The 15,009-nt window shown below is 38.8% G+C and overlaps 1 protein-coding gene across 2 annotated transcripts; it reads right to left on the bottom strand.

Moving 5' to 3' along the window:
* Positions 1 to 1,954: 1,954 nt before the first annotated feature.
* On the bottom strand, positions 1,955 to 14,713 carry TGDS (TDP-glucose 4,6-dehydratase). Of its 2 annotated transcripts, XM_058045453.1 has the most exons (12): positions 14,446 to 14,710; positions 12,981 to 13,047; positions 12,514 to 12,582; positions 10,843 to 10,933; positions 9,760 to 9,902; positions 8,168 to 8,266; positions 7,261 to 7,320; positions 5,633 to 5,676; positions 5,196 to 5,361; positions 4,579 to 4,637; positions 2,527 to 2,624; positions 1,955 to 2,156 (listed from the first exon to the last, which is right to left on the bottom strand). In XM_058045453.1, the coding sequence occupies exons 1-12, from the start codon at positions 14,520 to 14,522 to the stop codon at positions 2,056 to 2,058; spliced, it is 1,074 nt and encodes a 357-aa protein (XP_057901436.1). In that variant the 5' UTR covers positions 14,523 to 14,710; the 3' UTR covers positions 1,955 to 2,055. The 2 variants fall into 2 exon arrangements, with proteins under 2 accessions (XP_057901436.1, XP_057901437.1); XM_058045454.1 differs by lacking the exons at positions 1,955 to 2,156; positions 2,527 to 2,624 and adding an exon at positions 2,634 to 3,781 and having other exon boundaries at positions 14,446 to 14,713.
* Positions 14,714 to 15,009: the final 296 nt, after the last annotated feature.

The raw sequence follows: 15,009 nt of genomic DNA, 5'->3' as shown, positions 1-15,009 counted from the left end.
TTCTGATAGCACCGTTTTTAGTGTTCCAAGATACTGTAGCTATTTTCAAAGGTTTAAAATATTTTTAAACTAAGGTTTATACATGTTTAAAATAGTAAGATTTTAGTTATCTGTAATCTCTATCCTTAATAATAGAGTACTGGCAACACAGCCAGTATTCCAGTATAAGGAGATGTGAAAGACTCATATTTTCATACAACCCACTCAAAGCAGCTGTCACAGCAATGACAAATACAGCTAAGACAGATCTTTCCAGCACTTTCTCTATTTCTGGTACTGACTTGCACAAAATACAGAACAGTAAGATGGATATTGTAAGGAAGGATGCACTTTGTAAGGAATCAAGAAAAGTACAAAAATTAAGGAAGTCTTTGAATTTAGTCAGCAGTGTGCATTTTGACAATGACATTTCAGTGATTCATCCATAGAAGCACATCTGGTAAGCCAAGTATGCAACAGATCATTACATATGAAATCCTGTAACTTCTGTCGCAAATGGAGGCTTTTACTTCCAAATCAAGCATCAGCAACTGCCACACAATTCTACTATCATTATCCCACCGTGTCACAGTAAACTCACCTCCAATAACAGGCCCCTAGACCCTAAAACCCATACTTGGCACTGCAGTAAGCCTAGAAACTTCCTGGTTAGCCTTCTTTTAGAGTGACTCTTGCCAGCCACAAGTGGCACTTTACCAACAGCACCGTGCAGCACAGACGTGTGATGAAGTTGGGAACACTTGTGTTTCAGGAGCTATCTCCCAGTTTCTGAGGCCCTTTAGGAGTCACAGCTTTTTCTGAGTACCCACAGCATCCCAGTCCTGTGCCACCTGCAGCTCTGCCCAGGGGCCACACATGATCAGGGACTGGCCAATTACAGAAGCTGAAGTGACAAAACCGAGAACAGGGGTCCTTTTTATGTTTGCCAGATCACCCCAAAGACAAAAAAGTGAAGGTAATTTTTTCAGGATAGAGGAAGAGCTAAGAAATTTATATTTATTTTTTAAACCCACCATGTACTTTTTCAGCATGTTCTTCTTAATTAAGAGAAACCAGTCACACCGTAATATTTATTATTAAATCAACTGTGAACAAGATTCATTGACAGATTTCTAGAATTACAGAGTTTTTTTCCAACTTTTATATTAAAACTCAAATACTGTTTTATCTTTAAAATTTTTATTATAGAAAAAATGCTGATACACTGCATTGATTAAGGTCTGCCAACCCACAATTCACAGAAAAAGAAGAGTTTTAAAAAATTTCCTCCATAAGCAGCCTTCATATCACAGGAAGTAAGATCATTGGAATGTTAACTATGTTCCAGTATTTCAAGTTTGTAACAATTACAGCTAAGAAAAAGGAGTTAACATGTAATAGACAGTAATACAGTCAAAGGAGTACAAAGTTTAAGGAAATACTTCTGGAAATCTCAGCAAGAGCACCTACTACTTCTTGACATCATTCCCCCCCTTAAAGGGGCATTTAAAGTTATAGTGTAGGTAAGTGTAATCAGTCAACTACAAAAGCTACAAGTGCACCAGCAGAGAAATGGACGGAACCATACAGGTGCTGTGTCCAGCTTTTGTCAATTTATAGTCTCAAAAAAAATAGGCAATTTCTCCCCTTGATTAAAAATAAAACCCAATTCTTCAAAGTGACAAAAATTATATATATTACACTGTAAAAACAAACTAATACAGATGAATAATTCCAGTACTAAAACAAATTTAACTCCAAGTCTCAAAAGCTGCAATCACCGTTAATTATTCTTAATAAGGCAGATTTTACTTCAGTACATTAATTTATAACATTATAAATATTCTTCACTCCATACAGTTTTTTAAAATCAATACTTAGTGAGGATAGAGTATTGCACCGAAAGCTGAAACTAAGAGGTTCAACCTATAAAGTGCTGAAACCATTCCAAAGCTGTGCCACACTTATGGTTCATGTATCTTGAATACATGAAGAGTCCAGTGTGGCCACTTGATTGCAGGCTTTGAAGAAAAGACCATATGAGGTAGAAGAAACTCCTTCAGGTTCTGTGCCAGGCTATGGACCACTGAGCTGGGCAAATGGGTCTGTCACAGGAAAGGGCTCCAAAGCTTTCTCTGAGTTTTTCCAGTTGTGGAAATTGTCTCTGTACCATTCAACTAATATGGGAAGAATGTTGATGAGTCAAGCTGACCACAGATAACAGGGAAATCCAAATATTCCACAGATATACGACTAACAACATGCTAATTGTTCTTTATGGAAGACTTTAGCCCATAACATTACAAAAAAATCTAGTTTAAACTTTGTACGTTCTTTATGCAAGACTTATTCTAGCACTAAAATGTGATTATCTTTTTTCTTTTATGTCATGCAAATTCACTATTTAGAAAGCAGCCAATTTTATGTAAAATTCAAGTGTTACATTCAATCTCTTGAGCTTCTCATTAATTAAGCTATATATCCATTTCCCCCTTTTCCCTCTCCCTCCTCCCATCACTCCTACATCAGTGTAAAAGTCAGTCTTACTTGTTTTCATTATTCCTTCTTTCCAAGGCACTTTGGGTCTCCAGCCTAAGTTGTGCATTTTTTCTGAACTCATTGGATATCTGAGGTCATTTGTAGGCCTGATGAAATATAAAATGCACACAGAAAACAATCTGATTATATTGCTTCCTTAATTAGACATGCAGTACCTCACACTGTCTTCCAAGGAATATTAGATATGCTTCAATTTTGAAAATTCCCACCAACATAAACAGGTTGCATTGCCTTCAAATAATACGTGGCAGCTGAGTGCAGCTACAACAACACAATTCAGTTTGTACAGTCAACAACTCGAAATTGACTAGAATAAATATTAATTAGTATTTTACTGGCACAAAAACGAACACAAAAATCACTGCCAACGCATTTGTGCAAATCAGTGCATTTGCAACACAGAGCCAGCATTTTCTAATATTAGCATTCACGTTTTTTATCCTGAAAACCCAGAAATTTACACATACTTCAGATTTAAAACACACAGGCTTCCAAAGGGGCATCATTACAGTGGCTCATTAACTACATCAACTTAGTAATACTGAATATGTAGAGTCCCAAGCTGCAAGATTCAACACAGAAAGATACATCTGATAATTAAGCATGGCAGAACTTTTCACTTCCATAGTCTGGCAGATAGGTAGCCCAGTCTAGCATCCTGCACTATTGGCACTGGCATATTGAATAGTCAAGGTACATGTGCAGGCACAAACCAAGCACTTATCACTGTTACTGTAACATGCTAATCTGAAGCAGAAGCAGAATTAATTTTTCCATAGCAAGTAACCCCCATGACCTTTAAGTCACTCATTATAGAATTATATAGTAATATATTTGGTATATTAACAATTTTTGATAAGATCTCAACACTACTGAAACACATACTCCTACGTGGTTAGTTTTCCCAAGCCCATTTATGTTTAAACAGGACATGGTTCATACACACAAAAAAATATCTCAAAGTGAAATACACTGAGAACTCCTAAACACTCACATCATGTGAGCCAAAGGCAATTTGATCAAAGTCCTCTAATACATTGAGATAGGATTCTGAAGAACATTTTCTTTTAAAAACAAAAGCTAGCACATTTTTAAAGACACTTCAGTTGCCATGATAACAACCTAAATGAGATCAGAAAGTGAGAATTCTAAAGGCCATAATACTTAACTGCTATCAGTAGACACATCATTTCTAATCACTCTGGAGAGAGTGTTATCTAAAGTAAGCAGAGATTCATTGTTGCTGCAGAAAAGAAATGGATATAAAAGAGCAGAGACAAACCAAGCCTGAAATTAAGGATGGAAACACACAGCAAAAGCATATCCATAAAAGCTACCCATTTTTCCACTGCCCTAACTTTGGTACCTTAGAGCTTTACATCTACTTTTGAGATAGCAGCTTCAGCTTAAGATAGAAATCTAAAGTTAACAACACTCCACAGGCACATATTTCTGCCTGTGGAGACTGAGTCTTACTACAAAGTACATCTAAGTCTGAATTAGTCACATTCATGCCAAAATACTAAAGCTAGGCAACAGACGATGGTATTGATCTCAGTGATGCTGAATAAAAAGTACACTGAATAAACTGTCCAAGCTACAGTGAAGGAAAGATTTAGTTGTTCTATAAAACTTTTCCTCTTCCCAGACCAGACTTCAGTAATGACAAGTATGAGAATGTCTGAAGACAGAGATTAGCATTACATGTTCCCCTTCAAGACATTCATTCTGACCTACAGATCCAAACAATAAATGAAAGTCCTGTTTTCTATAGAGAACCCTGATCATAGATATCAAATCCACTAGCAAAAAAAAAAAAAAAAAAAAAAAAAAAAAAAAAAAAAAAAAAAAAAAAAAAAAAAAAAAAAAAAGAGAAAAAAACTTAAGGAAGCAAAACAGCTCTTACTCCCTCAAAAGTGTTCCCTCCTTTAAAGCAGAAACACTTCCACAAAAAAAATTTTGGTTAAGGGTCTCAGAAAACCTGCAGGACAAAACTACCCTGCATGTGCAGCCCATCCGCACATCCTCCACATTTCTCACCTGTCTTTGACATAATCCATCCAGTGTTCCATTTCAGACTCTGAACTGGTCTTCTTTATCTGTCAAGAAGAAAAACAAGTATCACTCCCATACATCTTGGGCTATCTAAACATATATTTAAAAATCAAGTTTTTTTCTTAACAAACTTAAATCTTATTTAAAACCTCCACCAAACAAAAAAATATAAACCACAAACAGAAATGGACTTTTGTATACTGAGTCTTCAAACCACCAAAATTATCAAAATTATCTAGAACTTCTCCAACCTATCTCCTTCATCCAGAGCACTGCCAGACCATCATAATCAAACTGTTAGATTTTAATAGTGCCACATTCTCAGACTAAAATTAAAGCAGTCAGCATGGAAAAAATGGTAATCATGATGCCAGCCAGGATATGTCCCAGTCAGGGTAACTGACACAGCAGCCCAGCACGGGATAGCCCATACTGCAAACTTACACAGTCCAGCTGCCACAGAAAAGGTAGCACATCATTCTGCTGCAAGGATCTGCCAACAGCCACAAGTCTAAGCTCCTTCAGAGCTACAGAAGGTCTGTGTAATTACTTATATGTGCAATGAAAACCAGTAAAGAAAAGCATCAGAATTCTTTACTCACTAAATGAATTAGCTCCTTAGCAAGCTGGGCAATGGACATCTCAAAGTTAGTTCCAATGTTATAAATTTCACCTGGTTTCCCCTCCTTCAGGACAGTAAGGAATGCTTCTACTACATCAGTTGCATAAAGGAAATTCCTTCTCTGAAGTCCAGAACCATGAATACAGCTTAAGACAAGAAAAAGACAAAAAAAGTATTTTAGTTCTCAAATAGACACATTCCATTTACTGGACTGTTTTTAGCAGTTTTGCTGTTAGATGGGTGCCTGAAGGTACCTTAAGTAGCTGACACGCAAATAATCCTTTACTTTAAGGAAATTCTGCTATTAAGTGATTCAGAACTTTGTTATGTAATTATCATTTTACAAACAAGCACATATTCATAACCGCAATTACAGTTTTATAGCAGAAATGCTACCAAAAAATGTGAGTTACCTACCATTTTCTGTTCTGTTGCAACAAAGATATAAACTTTGGAATAACCTAAGGAATTAAACAACAACAACAAAATAATTACTCCACTATATTAGAAGCTGTTATTCTACAAAGAATAAGGAACTTCAATGGTTATGAAGCATTAAGTATTTTAATAAGATCCTTTAAATACTTCTAAGTTTTATTAAATTTAATGAAAGAATATATCAAGCCTAGAAACTGCAAGGATTTTGGTTTGTAAGAGTACATGTCTTTACTGTATTATAAGCCTTATCTTTCTGGTTATTACAAATGTAACAATTTTTCAAAAATAAAAGAAGTTTCCATTACTTTTGCACATGGCAGTGAATCACAATCTAACTAGAAATAATATTATCAACAATTCAGAACAAGGTTTAAACATCCAATAAATTTCAGTAATTCTAGAAACAAAAAGTTGTAAAAGTAGTTAAATTTGGAAGAGAATCAACAGAGAATTTTAAGATTACACAGATAAACACGGATCCAGTGACAGTGTGCTCACTGCACAAAGATTTACATTATGTTCATCTAAAAGCTTAGATCCATTCATAATGCCCCAGATACTTCAGAACAGTTACCCCCACTATTAAAGTCCTTAAACTGAAAACTACTCAAATTACTTAAATTTAACTTCCTGCTCTAAAGACAGGAGCAAAATACTAGATAAAAGGTTCATGTAGCCTAGTGCTGTGTTTTTAGCAGTAACTACAATTTGATATGCAAAGAAGAATAAATGTAAGTCAAAAGCCAGCAAATACATCCCCTAATATACCCCCAACAATCATGCAACCTGTAGCAAGACACAGATCAATGAAAAATGTACTGTAAAAGCCATTCTTATCCACCTGCAATAATGTATGTGAAAATAAATGTATTTGCAAAAAAAAAAAAAAACCACAAAAGGTAAAAAGCAATTTATAAACAGCTCCATAGAACTGTAAAACATAGCTACATTTTCCACCAGTTCCAAACTCCAAAGAGTACTTGTGATGATTGCTTTCATTTCAACAGTGTATTTCCATTCACTAACCAAGCAGATTCAGGTACTGACTTAAAAAGGCAACTTTTTCTCACAAATAACTGTTTTAAATAGTCACCTTGCAAGGTCTGTATGAACACAGGCAAAAACAAGTCACTTCACACTACTTCTCACTTTATATATGAATGCTATAGCTCCATCTTACTTATTTTCTGTGCAGGCTGGAACATCCCTTTCTATACCAGACATTGAATTCTCAGTTTACTTTTTGAAATGTTTCCCTTAGTTCTTGAACACTCACAATTACAAAACATGATGTGAGTTAATGTAATTTGTAGGGGAACTCTGTCAAAATATCCTTTGAAAAATAGAAAAATTACAAAACAAAGTTGCTGTCATAAAATTCATTTAAACTATAAGTCTCTAATTGAAGTTAGACCAAAAAATATGTGTTCAGGGTAAGACACATTAGTGCACGCTCAAAATATATAATCACATTAATTGCAAGAGTGCTTTTTTCAAAGCACTCTTCCACACACTTTTTCATCCCATGCACATGAGAAAAAAGTAACATCACTGCAACCCTGATTTCTGGTCCAGTGAAGCTCAGAGTAAAGCACAGTTTAACTTACCTTTTCTGGATACTGATGTGGTCCATAAACATTACTGCTCCGTGTGATGACAACTGGGAACTGGAGAGCATTAAACATACAGGTGATTACATAAGAAAGCATACACCAGTACAAATCTGTACCTTCCTGCTGATCAACAAACAAACCAACAGACGCACACAAAAATCTGCATGCCCTTACAAATGTTACTGAATTAAGCTCTCGGTATTTCTGTCAAAGAGGCAAAGGCCTCCAGCCTTCTCAGCCTGTCAGGAGCACCACCAGTGACAAATGTTTGAAATCTCTCTAGCTCTGGAAGCACTGCAGGACATTGCACATGTGCTTCTGATTGACTGAAGACTGGCTTACTCCTACTTATGCCAATATGTTTCACAGGTCATTAACATCCTGTTCTTGTTAACTTTATAGCAAAAACATCATATATCAAGAACAGAAGTCTAAAGTATCCAAAATGTGGATAAATGTGTTTGCTTAAACAAATCTGACTAGCAGGGATTTTTCCTGTTTTTTTTTTTTTTTTTTTGCTTTAACCATAAGCCTAGTCTTGATGCAATTTGAATTACGCATGTTCTACTTCTATGTAATACTTTTGTATCCTGCAAGCTTAGCACGGATTCTTTAAATTCCTAATGTTCTCTTCGACCATTTTATCAAAGCACATTTTTAGATATTACAGTTCAGATTTAAAAAACAAAACTTAAAAACATTTGATTTGTCCCCACTGTCTTGCAGTGTATCTTCATAACTTATTGAGGGAGATTCTCTAACACATCCAAACTACAAGACTAACAATGAGGAAAGAGGTGGCACTGTGAGGGCTGTACTGATTTTTCTTTTATACTCTTACATACAAAATACAGACACTAAATTACAGGCTTCAATGTTTTTGAAGCTTCCATGGACTTACTTGGTACCTTTCCCAGTAAGACTGAACAAAACACTCTGCAGCTGCTTTAGAGGAGGCATAGGGATTGGTTGGACGTTTTGGTGAGGATTCATCAAATTCCTACAATGAAAAGAAAAATTTGCATTGCTCAATTTCTTTTGCCCAGATAAGCCTTAAAGTTACAAAAGAAATAAAAATCCATAAATATCCAAGCATATCAGCCTAACAAAGTCCCCTTACAACAGAAGATCATAACAAAAGACAGTCTATTTACTGAACACAGGAGACAGACAGAGTACCAGCAGTAATATTTTTATACTTGTAACAGAGTTACCTCACAGCAGCAGGTACTCAGATTTTTATCTTATTAAATAATTACTGTTGCTAGAGAGGCTTAATATTTTTCAGGTTCATATTGCCTCAGAGAGCAATTAGGCCCCCATTAGCAAATTCACCATTCAGCCCTAAATAAAAGAGGTCTTTTCTTAAATTTTTGTGTAACTTCATTTCTGTAAAAAATGTAGAATTGCAACCCAAAAGCTTCCAAAGCAAGGCTTCAACAATTCTGACCAGTTCCAGAACAGGTATCTTCCAGACTATCCTGACACTTTAATCTACTTCTCACTTGAAGAGAGAAAAAAACAAACCCAAAGAAGGAGGATACTAGCCAAGTGTGATTGGTAACAATCACCTTAACGTGATTAAAACACTCACTGTTCTTGTCTGACCTTTGCCTCTGAAATTAAATGGCCTTCCTCCCCTCAAAAAAAAACTCCACAAGAACTTCTAGTGTGACTCACAAAGAGAAGAAAAAAAGAGATTAAAGTTCTCTTTTCAACGCCCAGAGACAGAAAAATTTCACTTGAAGATATCAGCCAAGCCACGGGTCTACACACAAGAAAATATCATCCTTAGGTATCACAAAAGCCTACAGATGGAAGCTGTGTTGAAGGAAATTATAAAGATACTGTGTTAATGAGAAAGTGCATAGAACTCTTCTGATGTACATTAATATTTCCAGGGACTATGGCAAAAGGCTCCTTGACTTTATTTATGCCTTTAAAAAGATGAACATGCATAATTTGTCATTTTACTGAGCTAAATTATATTTCCTGAATTAAGGTCAGGTATAAATTCTCAAAAATCAAAGATGTGCACACAACAAGAAGAAACATCTGAATATTTATTACAGTAATAGGGGAATTGTTTTCTATTTGAACTGTCACTGCCTACACCTCTGTTAATATCTTAGCTAGAATATAAAGCAGTTCCCCACCTGTTAAGCTGTGCACATTACTGAAGTCTCATGAATGCTCCAGGACAAAACCTGTACAATACACTCCTCTGATACTATCTCTGAGTAGTGACACCATTCATGACCCAAATCTCACAATAAACACTCAACATAAAACAAGCTATGAAAAAAACAAAAAAACCAAAACCACCAAAAAAACCAAACAAAACAGGACAATTTTGATACCCAGCTTTCTAGAAGCTACCAGTGCTTACTTAAAGTCAAACATTTCCAGAGGCCAAGGAAAGTTAGATTCAACTTTGTTTTCACTATTAAAAGCAGGTAAACTAGAAAAATCCTCATGTATTTTCAAACTCACCTCATCAGTGCTACCTCCATATACTTCATCTGTACTAACATAGACAAATTTCTCCACATTGGCTTCATGTGCAGCAGCAACCAGCACGTTGGTGCCATAAACATTCACGTAGGTGAATTCCAGGGCATGCCAAAATGAAAGATCTACATTAAAAAATACAGACAATTCTGATTAAATTTACCAGACAAGGGCTATAAATTAAATTTAGCAAGACAGGGCTATAGGTTCCACTTGAAGGCTGCAATATAGACCTGTCAGACAGCAAGGTCCTTATTAAATGAAGGCACCTCCTGCACTTACTTGAAGACAAAAATCCTTGTTCTCAACAAGAGGCTGGAATCGTGGATTTTTTTAATCTAAAATAGCATTGGCTAAGTACAGTAAGAAAAGTGTCATTCAAAGACAGATGCAGTAATATGATCAATGACTAATAACTCATCAGCAGCTGCTTTGATTCTCCCAACTGTTCCCTGACCTAATGACTTTGTGCCTAACAAATCTGACAATTTCAAGAAGTATTTTCCTGGAGAATTCTTTGAGGATTTCTTCTCATGATGGATGGAGTATGGTGGGGATTGTTCTTACTAACAGTGATACTGAAAAGCAGCCATCTGAAATATGCACTTTATAATTCATTCTCTCTTTTTAGCATGGAGACAAGATTCCAGTGGGATTTATACCTAATCCTTCAGCTTTCACACTGTTTCTTCATGTGACATAGGAGCCAATTAAGTAAAAACTTCAAACTATGTACAAAGCCCCTCTCCACTGTCTTTATGACTCCCTCAGTACACTGTCAGCAACATGTCAGTCTAGACAGAATTTAAAAAGGTAATGCAGACAAAAAGGTACATTACCATTGATGTGCAATGAAAACAAGACAACAGTTAGATTAAGAACTTTTTGAATCAAGGCTGTGAATCCCTCTGAGTTAAAAAGGACATCAGATGTTCAGTCATGTGATTTGTAGACACAAACTGGATCCTTGATTTATATGAAGGGAAAAGACAAAAGGTATACTGGCATATATTTGGAGCAGGTATAGCCATGGAAAACAATACCAAAACATGCAGCAATGCTCACCTACATGTGTTTGGGCTGCAAAATGAAGCACTATATCTATTTTCTCAGTTTCAAAGAGCTGCTTTATAAAATCAGGTTCACAAATATCCCCCTAAACAGGAACGAAAAAAAAAGGCAAATTAATTTGATAGAAAATAGTCAGCTTCCCTTTATACCAAGTGTCACATAAGAAACCATTACAAAGGGAACACGGGATACAAACAGCACCATCAACTGAGCTCTGGGCCACTTACCAATGCCATGTCTAAAATAAGACCACACATAAAATTTCACCCATTTTTTTAAAAATCCTAAATTAAACTTATTTCAGAATTTATATTACTATTAACATTAGAAACAGCCATGTGTCAAAAATACACACAACAAAAGTACAAAAGCGTGGAGCTCCAACACTGAGGCTGAAATTCCAAGTTCCCAGAGCAAGTAAGAGTTCCCAGTCTGGCAAGCTGGCAGGGACATCTAGTGGTACTGCAAAAGGAGAAGCAGATTTCCACTAAGGGGGATTAGATTATGTCTTGTAAGGGCTTTGCTGTTTGCTGTTTATTTGGGTGATTGATTTTTTAATTGCGATATTTTTTAAGAGACATTATTTTGAACTAAATGGCTAGTTACTGAATTCTTTTTAAATTAAATTCAAGCTTAGTACATGTATGCTGAACAGCAACAGAAATTGTGATTAAAACATATCTTTTATACAGTCTCTGAGGCAAATTTTCTAAACTTACTGTTCTACTTTCCAAAACAGACTTCCTTTCTACAGTACCACTAGAGAATACATCCTTCCTTCTGTCTCCTAAGGTCAGGATCAATGTTACAGTTCTAATTATAAGGGTTGCACATTACAAATTATCTTTTCCAGCACATTTTCTCCTGTCAGTGTAAACTGCTTGGTTGCATACTGGATGTTAACCTGTGATCAACTGTCCCTAAAAGCCAAAACCAGAAACAAACAACCCAAACCACAAAAAAAAAAAAAAGCAACACAGTGAAAAGTTGGAATTATTTATATTGATGTAAGTTTTGTGACAAGAGATTCCTACAGTTGTTCAAAAGTAGTATAGCCACATCATTCCTAGTTACTGCCCCCCTGCTTCACACAGGGATCTGCTGTTTAAAGGACATCTTGTAGAACTCCATGCTCTCCCCAGCAATTAAATGTTAATATCTACTCAGGTAACAAGGCTTTTATGCTGCATTCATACATTTCATATTGCTGGAAACAATCAAAGACCTTAGGAAAATAACCAAAAAGCCACTTTGGTCATGTTGAAACTGCTCAGATATAATCCCATCCTGAAACAAAGAGGTGGTGCACAAAAACATAAACAGCCACGGGCGTCACCAACAGGTCAGGGCAAGTTCAGCCTCACCTGAATCTAAGGAAAAAGGCAAGTTGACATCTACTACATCTGAGAAAGGTGCTGTTTCAGCAAACTGAGCTATAAGCATTTCTCAGAAGTCCTGCAACCTTGGGCAGACCCCAAGACAGAGAGATGAGCATCAGCACTGCCTGTTGTAGGCAGGAGGAACCTCAGCACACAAGCCCAGCAAACCCAAATATTGATCTGAACAATAAATCAAAATCCATCTCCTGTCTGAGACAAAACTGCGGAAGCAGTACACCAGAAATCTGTAAAAAGTCACTTTTTGTGGAAGGGAAGGCTCTATCACCTGGATAAACTTGTAGTTTTCCTTCCCCGAGACAGTTTCAAGATTCTTCAAGCTTGCACAGTAGTCGAGCTAAAGAGAAATACCACACAACATCAGTGAGTGGACTTCATGGAAGCAAAAAGGCTACTCAAACCTAACCTAACCACTGGAAAGTCTAAGAATAAAGTAAAAACTTATTTTAAAAAAAATCTACTTCACAAGCAGATGTGAAGCTTTAAAAGCACAAATCTCCAAAAGATACCCTAACTGCAAAAATTCTTAAACAGATGCTTAGAGCTTGAAAAGTTTTGCTCTTTGTCTGAACACTAGTTGACTTTTTTTTTTTTTTTTTGCACAGGAACAAATGGAAAATCAAACAAAAATTAGTAACTAACAATAAGCCATATACATTTCAACATATTATAAACTGCATTATAAATCACTTAAAACAGTTATCCATATCAAGAAAGAAAACAAGATATTATTACCTTATCCAGATTTATAATCAGATAGTTTGGATAGTTTTTCACAAGAGAGACGACTACATGTGAAGCACTGCAGGACAGAAGAAAAACATATTTTACAATTATATACTTGGCTTTAAGGTAATGAAGAGATGACAAATTCCAAATAAATTCAGCAATATCAAAAGTTTTGGGGGAAGAAGAGGATATATTCAAGACAAATGGAAGAAAAATTCAAAGATATTTTAACACATCAATATTATTCTAATATATATTCTATACATTATCCTAATTTTCTATATGTAAGGTTAAGAAACTAAAAATCAGAACAAAAGTTCGTCCTATAATGAAAGAAATCAGCACTGCCCACAGTCACATAAAACCCAAAAAAACCTGTTATAGGCTATATTCAGTTGCCACTGTAAAATATTTTTGCAATCTAAAGCTAATATATTGGATATCAGGGAGAACCAAGCAGTCAGCACTCCTAACCCACGACAGTGACTGCCATCACTCACGTCTCTGACACTGCTGCTAGGTGCGACAACCAGGTGGCACTGCCCCTTTGGCACGGTCTTGTGCACATGAAACCCATTCTCAGAGTTCAGGTTAGTTCAGCGTTATTCACACACAGAAATTTAACCCTCTCACAGCTTCCACACACGGAGGGGCTCAAGCTTAATTCGGGCCAGAGCCTTCTCTGACTCGAACTGAGCCCACAGCACTGGGGGTTGATACGGGAAACAGCAGCTGGCTCGAAGCCCTGCCGCCTTTAACCCAAAGAATCCATTGGGATGGAAAAGACCCGAGATCACCGAGTCCAACTTACGACCAAACACAAGGGTTAACCCCTTGTTAACCAGACCACGGCATTAAGGCCCATGTCCAATCGTTTCCTGAACACCTGCAGGGACAGTGACTCCTGACCTCCCTGGGCAGCCCATCCCAATATCTAATCATCTTTTCTATGAATAAATTCTTTCTGGCGTCCACCCTAAATCTCCGCAGGCGCAGCTCAGACTGTGTACTCTCGTCCTGTCATTTGCTGCCTAGGACATGAGGGTCAACCCCACCTCGCTACCACCTTCTTTCAGGGAGCTGAAGAGACGATGAGGTTGTTTCGCCTGAGGCTCCAGGCAGAACAAGCCCAGCTCCCTCAGCCGCTCCTCACAAGTTTGTGCTCCAGGCCCTTCTCCGGCAGCTCCGCTGCCTTCCTTTGGGCAGCCGAGGCCGAGCACGCACTGCCAGCGCCGGGCGGTCCCTCCATCTCCTGGCCGGCCGCAGGGAAGGCGGACGGGGCTCCCAGCTCGCCCCCCGGCATTCACCACCTCCGAACCCAGACACGGGCGAGCCACCAGCGGCCCCTGAGTGAGCGCGGCCCGAGCCAGCGGCGCCGAGGAACGGGCCCGGGATGGACAAAGGGCGGCAGCACCCCGGCCCGCCAGGTCTCGCCGGCGGCCCCCCGCTCCGGCCCCGCGGGCTCACTCACATGAAGCCGGCGCCGCCCGTCACCAGGACCCGCTTCTCGAACGGCGGCGGCGCCGCGGGGCCCGCCCGCCCCGACATCCTCCGCGCTTTACGGCACCGGCCCCGCGCTCCCTGTCCCCCACGGCTGCGCGTCAGCGGCACGGGCCCGGGGGCTTCACGGGCAGAGCCGCAGCGCCTGCAAGAGGCTCACTGAATGATCGCCTTCCTCGCTCCCCGCGCGGCCCCAAGAGCGGAGCTGTCACCGTCTCGGAGGCCACCGATAGCAGGGGCGGCGCGGCGTGTGAAAAGGGCCAATATCCGCATTCATATATAAAAGTGCCACCTCCGCATTCAGCGGCAACCGGTGGCCGTCTCTTTTACGACTCTGGCTCTTTCAACTTACGGCCGGACCTGGCAACGGGACACGTTGCCGCAGGGGCGGGGCCTGGCGCTCAGTCTCGCCCCCAGGGGCGGGCGCGCTCCCTCATTGGCTCTCTGGCCGCTCGCGCCTAAGGCGGCGGGGGGCGTCACGTGACGCGGCGGGGCCGCGCGGGAGGGGGGCCGGAGGATCCCGGCGTCCGGCGGC

Source organism: Melospiza georgiana, chromosome 2, assembly GCF_028018845.1.
Source record: "Melospiza georgiana isolate bMelGeo1 chromosome 2, bMelGeo1.pri, whole genome shotgun sequence".
Lineage (NCBI taxonomy): Eukaryota > Metazoa > Chordata > Aves > Passeriformes > Passerellidae > Melospiza > Melospiza georgiana.
This window is presented reverse-complemented; position numbering and strand designations above follow the sequence as displayed.

Coding starts and splice junctions, on each gene's coding strand:
- TGDS (XM_058045453.1), bottom strand. CDS start 14,522: ATGTCGGGGCGGGCGGGCCCCGCGGCGCCGCCGCCGTTCGAGAAGCGG. Junction 5,362..5,632: donor TTGCAACAGAACAGAAAATG/GTAGGTAACTCA, acceptor TCTTGTCTTAAG/CTGTATTCATGGTTCTGGAC. Junction 4,638..5,195: donor CTAAGGAGCTAATTCATTTA/GTGAGTAAAGAA, acceptor TCTTCTTGACAG/ATAAAGAAGACCAGTTCAGA.